Below are 15,123 nucleotides of genomic sequence, written 5' to 3' on the forward strand. Positions count from 1 at the left end.
CTGGTCAAACTGAGCGTCCAGTCTTTGGAACTGAATAACATCTCTGTATCTGTCTGTCTGGGTCTGTAACCCCCCTATATCCAGTGCTTTAGACTACATCCACACCAATGCATTTTTGTTTGAAAAATCCTAAAACGAAGACTTTTGTTGATTTTTGTGGTTGGGTTTTCGTCTGGACCGGTGGAAACTCGCTTTCTGATTTGGTCCAAGACATTTCTTTCATGATTCTTATCCTCCTTTCCTTGTTCCACAAAACCATCTGAGAAGCTGTAATTGGAAACAGTTTGGCAAAAGATACCTGGCTTGTGGAGAAAAGGTCTCGAGTTATGATATAACTGATGCAAGTACCTACACTAACCTCTCGAGGAGCTGCCGCCAACAACTTTCTTTATTGTCACACACTTAGGTCGCTTTCACAGCCCAAGTCCGTTTGGTTAGTCCAAATCAGAGTGAAATTGATATGTTTGGTTCATTTTGTGTTTAGTCTGGGTGCAGAAATGTAAGTGGACCAAATTTAAAAAAAGATTTGAAGTCGGGCGTGTACGAAGGTGAAATCTACTCACACTATTATGTCTGATTGGTTGAAAAGTTGGTGGGGAAAAATGTAAACAAAGAAACGTGGAACCGAGCGCAAACTGAATACCTTTAATTATAGCGGCCGTAATCTGCTCTGGTGTTCCGACCAAACTAATGTGGAGTGAAAGGCTCAGAACGAACTCCTGTAGGACGAGAACGATCTGCTTCTACCACGAAGGTACATATTAAGTCATTTTGAGCAATATGTTGATAATTCAGCAACGACAATCACAAATGCATTACTTGCAGCTGAACACGATGGATAAGTTGTCTTGTGATCGCGCAATTTGTACATGATCTCATGATCTCTGGAGCATCGAGTTGCCTTGCAAGGAAAAACATAAATGATGCTCCCTCTATCAACCAAATATGTGCTGTATTTGCGTTGCAATGCCTTCTGATGGATGTTTTCTGCTGCCTTTCCTGCCTCTAACTTGGGTAACTCTCAGTAACAGTTCCGTCTTGTTCTCAGTCTGTTCCTAGTTGGACAATCTGATAACACCGACCTGCAAATTCCCAGTGTGCATAAATATGCATGTTAAACTAGGCTGAGATTGTTTTTTACACAGTGCTAAAACCCTTGTATAAACAGAGATCGCTTTAAAATGAGATGCATTAGTGTGGATGTAGCCTAAGGCTCAGGAGTTTGTAAGAGAAGAAGAAGAGTTGTTGATTGTGCTGTTGTAATAATGCTCGGAGGTGATCTCAATGTCTGTCTGGCCTCTTAGGAGGCTCTTTGGACGCCTGACAGCTGATCCCTTTATGTCATTATGTCTCTCTCAAGGACTTTAAGTGGCATATGTTAGCAAGAGAGAGCTCTAGAAACGGAGAATGAAAGCAAGTAACATGATACTATACCAGTGTGATACACACAATGCCTACTCTGTGCCTCACAATGGGCCCGATATCGCCACTTCCCCATTGAGTCTCGGTTGCACATAACAGATTTGCCTCAAAGACCAACTTTCACCTAAAACCCTCTCCCATCCGCTGTAGCCGGGCGTGCAGAGGTTTGCAATTGAGCAGAGTCCTAGTGTGGATTTCTCCCGCCCTTGTGTCTGCCAGCCCTGATACTGTTTCACAGAGCGGAGAGGGGAGAGATTCAAGTTCAAGTCCAGATATGTCTTACCCTCTTTCCCTCATTTATTTTTATCCCAAACTCTGTCAGGAAGGGACAGGAGAGACACTGAACAAGCTTTTTTCCCCAACACACCAATCAAGCACCATTGTCTCAAGGTTCAGGATGGCTAGGACAATGCAGTCAGTTGGGCACTCAGATCTACTCTCTATTTATCAGTCTGTACAGCCTGCGTCTGAGAAGATTTAGGCCCTAACTTTGTGGTCCGACCTTGAGTTCCTGCAGCAGGTTTTGAGGTGGAGGTGGACCGTGTCCCTGATGCAGGGCCCGGGGCTGCAGCAGGGGGCGGTTGGCTGCGTTGCACTTGAGGATGCCGCGGCAGGACTGTGCGTATGGGCTGCTGGATGGGGTGCGACTGCTGCGGAGGCCGGAGCTGGTAGCTCCGGCGGTAGCGCAGCGATTGGGAACGCAGGAGCACCCGTGTGTACTGGACCTCCGGCATGATGAGCTTGAGGCAGAGCTCCTGGGCCTGACTCGAGAACCCGCGGCTGAGATTCACCGGAAGGTCGTAGCCCACGATGTCAACTTTCCCACTTGGCTGCCAGGGGCGGAGATCTTTGTTTTTGATCTGCGCCGCAGAGCGTAGAAGCGGCATCCGCCCGCCGAAGCAGCTTCGCATTAACCTCTCCTGAGCTCGCCGGAGGAGCCGCACCTCCCTCGCCACGCAGGCCGGACCCAAAGCGGACAGCTGGCGCCACAACGAGGCGTTGAAGTGGTCGTAGAGACGTGCGTCCAGGGAATTCCAGGCACGGATCTTTGATGGAAGGCTCGGGGTCAGGCTCCGCTTCGAGCTTGTCGTTCGCATGTTGAGTTTAACGTACAGGATGTCATCCAGATCCCAAGACAGGAGGTGGCGAAGGAGCACCAGCGACTCATCGAAGTACTCCGCGATCATAACCAGGGAGAAAACTCGCTCCACCTCAGCCAGAAACGCCCGTGCGTACGCCACATCTGTTGCGGGGCGATCTTTGTCTCCACCCAAGTCAAAGGTCAAGGTATTGCGTGCGTACATGGAGTCCTTCTCATCCGGCCGATAGTAACGCCACGGCTCCTCTAAGAAAGCCTCCAGGGAGCCGTTGGGGACTCTCTTGAAGCTCTGGCAGTACTGGTTGTAGTAGCTGAACAAGGACTCGAACATGGAGCCCGGCTCTCGCAGGATGGTGATGTACATGGTGTCGTTGGGCATCAGGCGCTGCAGCTCCGCCTTGTTGAAGCGCATGTGGCTGGTGATGACGTTCGGCGGCAGCGTGTGCGGGTGGACGAAGTGGGAGGTGAAGGAGCGCGGGTAGCAGAACTGGTGGCTGCAGGCCTGCACGGGCAACGCCACCGTGAGGTTGTTGCGCTCCGCGAACCGGAAAAGCAGGTTCTGCATGGTGGTGCTGGCCGTTTTGTGGGTTTTGAGGAAGGCCACGTTGGTGTGCTTAGGCTTCAGGCCCGGGGCGGGGTGGGAGCGGAGGGCAGGGCAGCCGAGGTGGAAGGCCTCCATGGTCCTGCAGAGGGAAAAGAGAGTGTAATCATTTATTTGAAGCTCCATTTGCTCCAGAAAAAGAAGCAGCTACTTCAGGTAATTCGGTGACATTAGAGAAATAATTGCACAGACGCCGGACAGAAAATGGAAGAGGCCGAGGTGTAGGACAGGACAGAGGTACAACAGTCAAGCAGAAATCAGTGGACATGTGGGGAATTGAAATGAGAGGAGACAGAGAGAAGAGGGCAGACGTAGGATAGAGTCACTGGAGGACGGAGAGTGCAGGATAATGATAAGGTGTGTCTGAGTCGTTCGTACCGTGTCTGGGTGATTGTAAGTGCTGCTGAATAGATTATATGTTCTGATGCATAATTGATACTTCATTCATGATTGATTTCATGGTTTTGTGCAATAAGTTAGTCAATGATTGATGTAAATTTGAAAATTAAATGTGATGTAACAGGTAGAAAACGAACATAAGTCCATTGTTTGTGTTGTGTCCATGTATTTTGTTGTGATTTCCACTATGACAAAAAATTCAAAAACTTCATATTAAGTGAATAACTTTATGAAAGAATATTTAAAATGATCATACATTATAATACTATATAATACTCGGCCAATTCTGGAAATGAAAATTGAGGAAGAAATCAATAAATGCAAATAAAATAAATAGTTAAATAAACACAAGTACTGTTTTATTGGTATCAGGCAATTTAAATCAAATTAAAATATAATAGTTAATATAAAATTATTTTTCTAAATAATGTTTTTTTAAATACACATTTTTAAAAATATTAATACATTTTAAAAATATTTTTTATATCAAAATATTTTCATTATTTAAAAATGTTATTGTATCCCTTCATTGTATTGTTATTATTTTTGTAAAAAAAAAAAAGTGAAAATGTTCTTTGTAATGGTAAAAAAATATATGTATACTAAAACTATTAAATTAAAAAATATCTAAGATCATTTCTAAATCAACTCAAATATTGTTTTCTGCATTATATGCAAACACACCCACATGTATATGCATAAACATTTTCTCATGCTCATTTTGGAGCATTTTACAAAATGTCACAATGGGACCAAACATAAAGCTTAATTCTTTGCATATTTCAAAAACTATAAAAAGATAATAATATTGAAACAGGGTGCATCTGGAGTACCAGCGAAGTTGAATTCTAAATAAGATGCAAACGAGCGAGAAATAAAATCTGAGAAAAGTCCAATCACATGTTGGTACTGAGTGCATACACAGTGAACACTCTGCATTATTACAGCATGTAGCATTAAACTAAAGGGTCATATATTTAAATAAAAAAAAGGAAAAAAAGTGTGAAGAATGGGGATAATGGAGACAGCAAAGACAGGAACGTGTTGAAGAACAGAATACAGGGCTGTCAAAGATCTACGATCCCTCCACTTTTATAATTGGTCCCTCGACTCATTTGGCAGCTCAAAGTCTCCGTCTGAGTATTAAAATAAGCTGGGCATGCTATTAATTTGACTTGAAAAGAAAAAGGCCTTCATGGTAATTAGGACGATATGAACTTATAGAGGAGGATATAATGTGAGTGTTTGCATATAAGTGTGGGCATGTTTCAATCACTCACCAGCTCAAGTGGCCCCCATGGTGCAGCAGGAGACTGACAGTGCTGATGGCGATGAAGATCAGGAATATCTTCTTCTGCGACATCTCTCTCTGCTTCACTGGGACTGCAGAAGGAAAGAGAAGAAGAAGAGATGAGTATAAGTAGGAAAGAACGAGGGCAGGTGGAGGTGTTATGGGAAATCGAAAATGAGGATGAAAATGGGCGATGGGGAATTGGGGGAAAAAACGAGCAAGGCGGGGTTCAGAGGGAAAAAAGATGAAAGGAAATGAGAAGTGAAAGGGACGGGAAGAAAAGGAAGCGAACAAGAGGAAGAGACGAACACAGCGAGGGGGGATTTACTCAGCAAATAATGGCTGGGCTCCATTAGCAGCAGAGGGTAGTGAGGCTTGGCTTTTGTCACTCTGTAATAATACATTGACTGATACCTTCATTACCTTCCACAGCTGTAATCGTCACTGTTACGCCCTTTTATATTCCCCCCGTGCATCAGGGTCCTGTCAGTAATGAGGGACATGCTTAAACCCACGGCACTTCTCAGCGAGAGCGGCTGAAACTGTCACCGTGTCACTTGACCCCGCCAAAACGCCACGACAGCAACGGAACCTGGGAAGGAGTCCAAGTCTCTCTCGACGGCATCTCACTTGCATAACAATGGCCCACGTCTCTCTCCTTGATTACACTCTCCTGTTAGCGTCCGCGCACATGCCAACAGTCACCAAAAGCCAGCTCACGTTACTCAAAGCAAGCGGCTTTTCACACTGCCAAGCGCCATTTGGTTGGGCTGCTTTTATCCAAATCATGGTGGAGGAGCATGAGAGCGACAATTTTAAGCCTCCCAGAGGGGAATCAACATGACCACGGCGGCGTTACCCACTCCCACTCAAGTAGAAAGGATCATTAAGGGTTTGCTGCACAAACTGGGATTTTGGCACAGAAGTGAAACACATTAAATCTGGCCAAACGTGGTTCAGATTCTTGTAACCTGCCAAGTTATGTTTCAAGCAAAAATGTCACAAAATGACTCTCAAATATGGTGATTCCTTGCTTTTCTCTGTTATAATTCATATTTAACAGGATATCTTTGGGTTTTCAACCACAGATGGTATTATAATAATAGTAGATGTAGTGATTGTGATGTCACCCAGTGTTTTGTAGATGCTTCAAGTTCTGCATTTTTCTTGGTTTTACATGCACTGAATGGATTGGGAGCTGAAACGATGCTAACATTATGGGTGTCTTATAGTGTCTTTCAGTCCAATTGAACACTGAATAAGACAATTTTGCATTTTTACTTGATGCAGAATGTACAGCTAACTTTAGGGTCAAAGTTCTAAGACAAAAACTTGCAGTGAACTGTGGTAGCGACCTGTCAAACATAAGGTAGCCCCACCCTGAAGCATACCCTACTTTATTGTCTGTGTTCCCACTGCCAACACCATATTGTGGAGGAGCATTAGAGCATCAATTTTAAGCCTCCCAAAGGGGAATCAACATGACCACAGAAGTAAAACACATTAAATCTGGCCAAACATGGTTTAGATTCTTGAACCTGCTTTCACTGATCAGTCAACTAAGTTATTTTTCATGCAAAAATGTCACAAAATGCCTCTCAAATATGGTGATTCCTTGCTTTTCTCCGTTTTAATTCATATTTAATGGAACATCTTTGGGGGTTTGTTGACCACAGACGGTATAATAATAGTGGATGTAGTGACTGTGACTTGACCCATTGTCTTGTAGAAGCATCAAGTTTGGCATTGTTCTTGTTTTTACATGCACAAAATGGGGATAATAATAGTTCTTCCAAATGAACAGCCGACTCCTTAGAGTGTCTTTTAGTCCAACTGAACAGAGATTTTTACATTTTTTCTTGACAGAAGTTTTCCCAGTTAACTTAGTAACAACACACTGTGAAAGGGTAAAAGTCATAAGATGCACTGTGGTAGCGACCTGTCAATCACAAGGTAACTAAAAGCATAGCCTACTTTATCATCTATTTTACTCTAAATGGGACCATAATTTACAAACTTAACATTATGCTGCATTGAACTGAGAAGTAGGGTCATTTTCCTATTGACTTACATACAAACTCATTTCTTTTTGCAGCAAGTGGAGTCGCCCTCTGCTGGCCATTAGAAAGAATGCAGGTTTTCATTCCAGCTACTTCCACAATTGCTTCACAATTCAAGCCCAGGGTTCACTGCACGGACTGACAAAAAAAGGGATTTGAAGACCTCATAGACTGTGAGAAACTTGGATGTACAGTTTTCACTATTTTCTGACATTGCTGACTGATTTATCAAGACATAAACAGATTGATCAATGATGAAAGTACATTTTAGTTGCCGCCTCAAATGTTCCACCAAGAGCTCCAAACCCCAAAATATTTAATTTATATTAATATGAAACCAAGAAAAACTGGAAATCCTCACATTTGAGAAGCTGGAACCGGCAAATGTTTTTGCTTTATACTATTAAATAATTATTCAATTATTTAAATAGTTGGCCAAAACCTCATTTCAGCCCAATTTATTTTATTTAATTATAAACTAACTGCCAAAAAACAACAACAATAACATACAACAAAGAGTCACCCTTCTGTGCACAATACAAAGCTCATAAATAGTTATGAGATGGGACATCATTTCATGTGCAAATTAAACAATGGTGGAGGAGAAAAGTCAGCCCCAGGTTCTAAGAACAATCGAGATATGTGTCCCGAATATTAATTAAGCATTCAGTCGTTGGTGTTGAGTTGTAGAAGACAGAAAAACATGAAACTAGCATTAATTCTTTTAAAAATTCCTGTACAGCTGGGATTGTACTGCTTTGGTGGTTGGGCTCAGCAGGAATGTGCATAAACACATAGATGTACAGAGACACACACACACACACACACACACACACACACACACACACACACTAAGCCCGCTCTGCTAAACAGACACTAATGCTTTCACTCTAATTGATGCACAGATTGTTGTAGACACAGTTTGGCTGTTTTGCCAAGTTAATCTTTTGTCGATGTCAATACAGCATGTCCTCTGATGGCACAATAATCTGAACACCACTAAAGCTTATATCTTCCTTTTTATTCTGCATGTTTTTTTTAGTTCGTCCACAGCAGTGGTGGAATGTAACTAAGTACATTTACTCAAGTACTGTACTCAAGCACAGTTTTGAGGTAATTGCAGTTACTTGAGTATATACATTTTTATGTAATTTTATTACATGTTACTATGCATTGATTGAATAAACTGTGTAATCCGAACACACCTTGAACGCACCCCTGGAAAATATCCAAATTCTTTGACATATAGCAACTTTTTTTTTTTTTACAGTAACGCAAATAGTAACTTTCCCTGGTAACTAGTTACCTTTATTATACAGCAATTCAGTTACTTTTTGGGACAAGTAACTATAACTAATTACTTTTTCAAAGTAACATTCCCAACACTGGCTGTTATCAGCCTGTTCTCCCCTCAGAAAATATCAGTATAGGTCGTGTGTACAGGCAGTGAAAAACAAGCTATATTTACGTATTTCACCGTTCGCTGTAATGCATCTGCCAATATCTTGATGAGGTAGTAGTGATTGACAGCCAAGCGCAGTTAAAAAGGGCGGATTCCCACGTTTGGTTGGAGGTTGGGGTGGAGGATGGGTTGAACAAACGGCGGAATTTCACCCAGGAGAGCGGGGTTAACGTCCCGTTTCAAAACAAAAGTAAATTCTTTTTATTTAAGTTGTGTTCTTACGTAAGTTACGTGAATCACGTCTTTGCAAGTAACTTATGTTTTTTACGTAACTTGCGCCAGTCACGTGAACCTCGTAACTTCTTCACTTCCAGCATTTACGTACATTTATTTACTGTTTAAACTGTCTTTTATAACGCCTTACCAGAAGTTTTTTGAGTGTGCTATTTTTAAGACGTGACACTCTACCGCGAGCCATTAAACACGAGCAGTGACACGTGACACACTCTTTTGTCGTTAAGGTTGGAGAACTTGTTGGTCGTTATGGGTGGTATTGACAAACGACCTGTTCTGTCGTTTAGGTTAGAGATCTTGCTGTACAAAACAGTAACTGTTACGAACTCCTTCACTGAATACATTGTTACTGTTGTTTCATCTGTGCAGCCTTTAATTAAAACTCGGTGTTCTTTTTTTTTATAGCTTCAGTACTTTTAATACTATTGAATGCATAATTGATGCATCGTTTAAAACACTTGGCATTGAAAGAGATTTGATACGATCAAAACAACCTTATGCAAAGACTAGTAAAGGAAGTAGAATCCATTTACAATCATTATTTAGATTGTATCCCAACTGTTCAACCAACAAATCAAGACCCAAAGATAATTACATAGTTTGCAATGACAAAAACAAGAACAAATAACAACATTTAAGAAGCTGAAACCAGAGATGTTTTAGGTATTTTTGCTCGTTACATGACTGAAAACCACTTGTCAATCATCTGGAAAATTATAATTGACGAATCTAGTAAGTTTTCCCTTTAAGAGTGTAATTTGCTTCAGGAAACTGGAAAGACATCAGCACAAGAAACAGGACATTCAGACATGTGCAAGAGGCAACACAACCCAATTGTCCGTCACATTTCAAACTAATTCGTGAGCGAGCCCTTGAAAAGTGCAGTCCGTCTAAGTGCAGGGTTTAGTTCTTCCACAAATGTTTCCTTTTATATGTAGCTCGCCGAAATTGTTTCCTGCTACACTTCGGCTTTTAAAGACTCAGCACAAAACAACTCGCAGCACTTTTGAGGTAAAGTCCTTGGCCCTCTTTAATAAATAAAAGGTTCTTTTTTAAAAACATGTTTTTCCCGTTCCCTTTACATTGTCCCTGTTTTGTGTGAGCACAGCCTGAGTAGCTGGAGATATTCGTGTTTTCCTCCCTTCAGAAGAAGCCATTATATCTTGTACAGCGTGATAAACAACCTCCAGTGACTTGGAAATTGCCTGAGCTGGATAATCCATCGCATTAAACATGACATTTTAATGTGGGTCTGCCAGAGTCCCTGTTATATTTCTTTTTCAGCGTCCCCGAGTCGAGTGTTTTCATATCTGTGCCCTCGTAACATCATCCTCTCCTTATTGTTAATCACCCGACACAGGAGGAGATTAAAAGTCTCCGCCAGGATGGAAAAAACATTTCACCTCGGAAACTTTATTGTTGCATCTCTTTTTATTTAGCCGGGCAGGGGACGGGGCAGGAGATTGGATTTTAGAAACAGCAGAGCCCTACAGGTGTGTTCAGACTGAATGAATGTGAGAGGCGGCGTGATCGTGTAGAAACTAAAGGGATGTTCACTCTCGGTGGCCCAGATTTGTGTGGAAGGACATAGGCTGTTTACAGAAAAAAAACAAGTTCTGCAAAGAGTCTTCAGTTAGAGGCTGCAGCCGGCTTATTGTTAATGACACGGTGGAGAAACTAGAAGATCTGAGGAATCCATCGGTACCAACCACGCAGCCTGTTCTACCGTCAATAACGTCAATATAGGTCGTGTGTGCAGGCAGCGAAAAACAAGCGATATTAGCCGTGTTCCCATTAGGGGGAAGAGTGGCCGCTGGGAAAGTCTCAGGCCACGCCCCCTCAAATGCCCGGTCACTCAGCGTGTCTCCATTACAAAAAAAGGCCCCAGAGGGATTTACGAGACTCTGGAGGTGACATACAGTACAGGCCAAAAGTTTGGACACACCTTCTCATTCAATGCGTTTCCTTTATTTTCATGACTATTTACATTGTGATTCATCAAAACTATTAATGAACACATGTGGAATTACGTACTTAACAAAAAAGTGTGAAATCACTGAAAACATGTCTTATATTCTAGTAAGCAAAGGGTGGTTACTTTGAGGAATCTAAAATACAAGACATGTTTTCAGTTATTTCACACTTTTTTGTTAAGTACATAATTCCAGATGTGTTCATTCATAGTTTTGATGCCTTCAGTGAGAATCTACAATGTAAATAGTCATAAAGAAAACGCATTGAATGAGAAGGTGTGTGTCCAAACTTTTGGCCTGTACTGTATGGTTTTCAATTGTCACATATGTGACTGATTAAACACGGGAGATGCAACTGTGGTAACTGTGTGTGTAAGTGTATGAATGCGCGTGCATGTCTCGGAGGAGGACGGAGAGGTGGGTCAGAGTTTTGACTGACTGACGGGTGACAGACACTCTGCTGAGGCAACGGCAACACAACGCAAAATAACTTGAATCGTGTAAATATACTTTCAGTAGCTTGAAATGTGACGTCAGAGCAGCACATGGGACTATGACGGGCCGCCACGGTCTCGGTGATTAATAGGAAACGCTTACACCACTATGTCAAGAAGTAGGAATGTTGCCAATATCATGATATGCATTTTTTTTACTCATAAAAAAAATATACCGGTATAATCGTGAACGATACGGTATGGCACACTCCTACTCACCACTTCTATGTCGCATCTAGTGTTGACCTGCTATCTCCCCCTAAACACCCACTGCCCCCTGACTAAAAAGGCAGTAAAAATGAGAGGCTGCTGTGTGTGCCTCCACACGCCCGCTTCTAGTTTATTCCTTAGAAATGCCACCATCTCCAGGTCGGTCAATTACATTTCGTTACACTGGGCTGTTTCGGCTCGAGGTTAGGTCCCATTTGCATAGCGAAATGTCACCGTAATACCTGTTTTGAATGAAGCATTAATGAAACGGAGCGCAGACGGATCCACCCTGAATCACAGAGTGGTGGGATGCAGAAAAACGAAGCCATGTGTGTGTGTGTGTGTGTGTGTGTGTGTGTGTGAGGGGATGGAGGTAGATCATGTGTCACAGAGAGTTAATAAGAAAGGGATTTAAGTGGCTTTCAGCAGACGGACTCGACCTCTCCCCTTCATCCACCCTCATCTGCTGCCATCTCCTCCTCTCTCCCCTACAACACTCTGGCCTCTTTAATTAAAAAGGTCTGATTAGGTTTCTCTTACGATCGCTGCAGATATGAAAGAAGACACCTGATCCCCAACCCTCTGTTATCGGACAATGATTTACACAAAGGAGACAGACGGGAGAGACGATACCTTATCTTATTTGTGTATTGATTAAATGATTAAATGAGGGATAATCCACAAGGAGGTGTGTGTCGTGAAGGATTTCAACACATGACCTGAACGTAAAGAACTAATCCTTCAATGCAGATCTCAGAGTGGATTAGCCGCGTTACGGTGCAGTCACTCACCACAGATTTTAAATATGAGCAGCGAATGTTTTGGACTCGGAGGTAAAGAGGTTAGTCGCTCCCAGATGGTCAGCAACATGAAAACTGAGCCAGAGCACATGTGTATCAGCTGATATTTGTTTTGATTTATACACAAAAATGTATGTATGAATCGACATATATTTTGGGGGATTGAAGCTTTAATGTGCATCACTAACCTCAGAATTAGTAGTCTGACTAGAAACATTATTATGGCGAAGACAAGAACTGTTTGATTGAGATAAAAATCATATTTAAAATTATTTTGGTCAACACTGGGATCATGATAACTCACTAAAAACTTGTCTTTTTAACAAAACTTTTTTATTTACTTTAAACATAATTCAATAAAAAATACACAAAACATATACAATTTAATATAATAAATGTACATAAATTGAACTAAATAATGTAAAAAAAAAAAGATAAATTAAATTAAATTGGACAAAATAAATATTTTGTAGTGCACTGCCACAGGCTACTGAAAATTTCTAAACATATATTCAACATTTTGGTAAATTATATTCAACATATTCCAGACAGTAACTCAGTGGAAACAGGTGGAAGAACATCTCTGTGAAGGAAAAGGGGTGCACTGAATTTATAGACGAAATAAGAGCATAATGGGGAAGTGGAATGCAGCACAATCATATAATTGTTTAATGAATAATAATTTTTTAAAAATAATTAAAATAATATGTATTTATTTATTTACTTGTAGATCTTTTATTTATTTGTTTTACATTTTAAAAATGCATTTTAATATGATGTCTTAGTTTTCTTTATGACTTACTTTTTTCATCTTTGGAAGTTAATTGTATGGTATTATATTTTACAAAGCAGCTTGTAACAATGTTTTCAATGGATAAAATCAATTATTGAATGTATGGTACTGTTTTTTGTGAAGACCTCAGGATAAGAATTTATTTACTCCTTAATAATATACATATTATTATTATTATTATTATTATTATTATTATTATCATAACCATTGTTAATAAACTGGAAGATTATTTCAAATTGCATTCCTACAAATAAATAAATAAATATGTTTTCTTTATTATTATTATTATGACATTTTGGATTTGAGTTTATTTCCGAGCACTGGATCTATATTCTGTGACTGCGTTTCAATATTTCTTAAGTCTGTGTGTGGCTTCGCCTGCTTACAAACACAATGTGACTTCAGATGGAGGACGTGTGAAGGAATAATTCTCACATCTCCCTTAAATTCTTCCCTCAGGTGATTCAAACTTTACTTCCTCTCTCTCCCTGCACTTATTTTCCTTCTTACTCTTCTATCTCAATGTCAGTTTGCCTCCATCTCTCCCACAGGTCTTTTTTTTTCTTTCTCTCTTTTTTTTCTAACATCTCTGCTGCTGCTGCTGCTGCCGCTGCTGCGTGAAAATGTGGTTTCTCCAAAATGTCAGCTGTTATGAATCAGTGGGAGAAGTTTTGAAAGAGTTTAGATGGTTCGAACCCGGGCTGAGAGTCACAGCGGCTCTGCAGAAATACAGCAGCGAGACAAACAAACAAGGAATTACAATTCAAAGACATGTAGTACACACAGGACACACACAAAGGAGACACAGCAGACATGATACAGGAATAACTCCTCGCACACAGATGTTCAGCACACACACACGGCTCAACCTAATGAGCATATGAAGGTAGCTTCATGCTCGCTCCTCCGGGGCAACGGCAGCTGCTTCTCTCCATGATCTTGTCATCTGTACTGATCTCATATGAAAACCTTTGACCTCTCCTGAGGGACTTTTATACCTCAAAAATAACACATTTTTCACCAACTTTAACCCCCCGCGTTTTATCAGATTGTATTTCCTTCTTAGCTATCATAAAGTGAGTGTCTAAACCAGCCAACATACCAAGCCATGACAAATGATCGCTTCTGCACATATGTCAGCTTGTCCCACACACACACACACACACACACACATACATGCACAGCTGTTCAGGGCCCAGCCACCAGGGAGATGACCCATAGTCCGGCCATCAGTAACAGGATGACTGTAGCTGCGGGAAACCAAGGGCAAAGCCTGATGTACCATCCAACAGTGTGACTAGATACACACACACACACACACACACACACACACACACACACAGACCTGAGGGGAACATTAATGCTGCCCTTCAACAGCAATGTGGAAAATGCTAGTTTATGTTATACTAGTAAGCAAGTGATCTGTGTGGTAGCCGAGATCTTTGACTTTGGTTTGATCCTGAAGGATCTGGAGCGTAAAACCACACAACACTGACCTAAACATCATCTGCACCGTATATGTTGTGATAATTCTGTTGTTTTGCTCCATTCTGCTGCTTTGTCTTGTTATATATGTTGTTTTGTGTAAAGTTTTAATGCTGTGATTTGTTTTATGATCTGCTGCTGCCTTTCTTGGTCAGGTCACCCTTGTGAAAGAGATTTCTGATCAATAAAGGTTAGATAAAATCTTAAATAAAAGCTCAATTTCCAAAATTAACTAGAGAATGTCATTTTCTAAACAAATTGCAGTGGGAATGCTGGATGCTGAATAGCTGATGCTATTCTGCCATGCTGGCTGGAGAAGAAGGTGATGTAGGAATATTTTGAAAAGTGGGATTAGTTAGAATGTAATGAATCAGTTGAATAATACCAATAATGTATAAAAAATGTGGAATATTTTAAAGTTCATTGAAGAGCTGACACTACATTGCAATGGTGGCTTAAAGGGGCAAAATAAAGTTGAAGTAGTAGGAGTTATGCTGAGTCATGGTTGAGGAGAAATGGTGATAAATAAAGCAGAAAACTAGACAATGCAATTTCTGATGAAATTGTGGTGGGAATGCTGAAAAGCTGACACTACGCTGCCATGCTGGCTGGAATGTGTCAGAAGAAGTTGAAGTAGGAATAGTTTGAAAAGTGGGATTGGGTGTAACTAATATGAAAGTAATGAAAAGCTGAATAATACAAATAATATATATATATATATATATATATATATATATAAAAATGCTGATGCTACACTGCAATGGTGGTTTAAATGTGTCCGAAGAAGCTAAAGTAGTAGG

At 40.9% G+C, this 15,123-nt stretch overlaps 1 protein-coding gene across 1 annotated transcript in view; it reads right to left on the reverse strand.

The window, feature by feature from the left end:
• Positions 1-1,039: 1,039 nt before the first annotated feature.
• The window catches only part of gal3st3 (galactose-3-O-sulfotransferase 3), a 44,800-nt gene continuing 30,716 nt past the window's right edge, over positions 1,040-15,123 (reverse strand). Inside the window, exons 3-4 of the mRNA XM_059355491.1 lie at positions 4,802-4,904; positions 1,040-3,204 (exon numbers count right to left, since the gene is read on the reverse strand). Coding sequence (XP_059211474.1) covers positions 1,863-3,204; positions 4,802-4,884 — 1,425 coding nt within the window. The 5' untranslated portion in view covers positions 4,885-4,904 and the 3' untranslated portion in view covers positions 1,040-1,862. The remainder of the gene's footprint in view (positions 3,205-4,801; positions 4,905-15,123) is intronic.

Source organism: Centropristis striata, chromosome 17, assembly GCF_030273125.1.
Source record: "Centropristis striata isolate RG_2023a ecotype Rhode Island chromosome 17, C.striata_1.0, whole genome shotgun sequence".
Classification (NCBI taxonomy): domain Eukaryota; kingdom Metazoa; phylum Chordata; class Actinopteri; order Perciformes; family Serranidae; genus Centropristis; species Centropristis striata.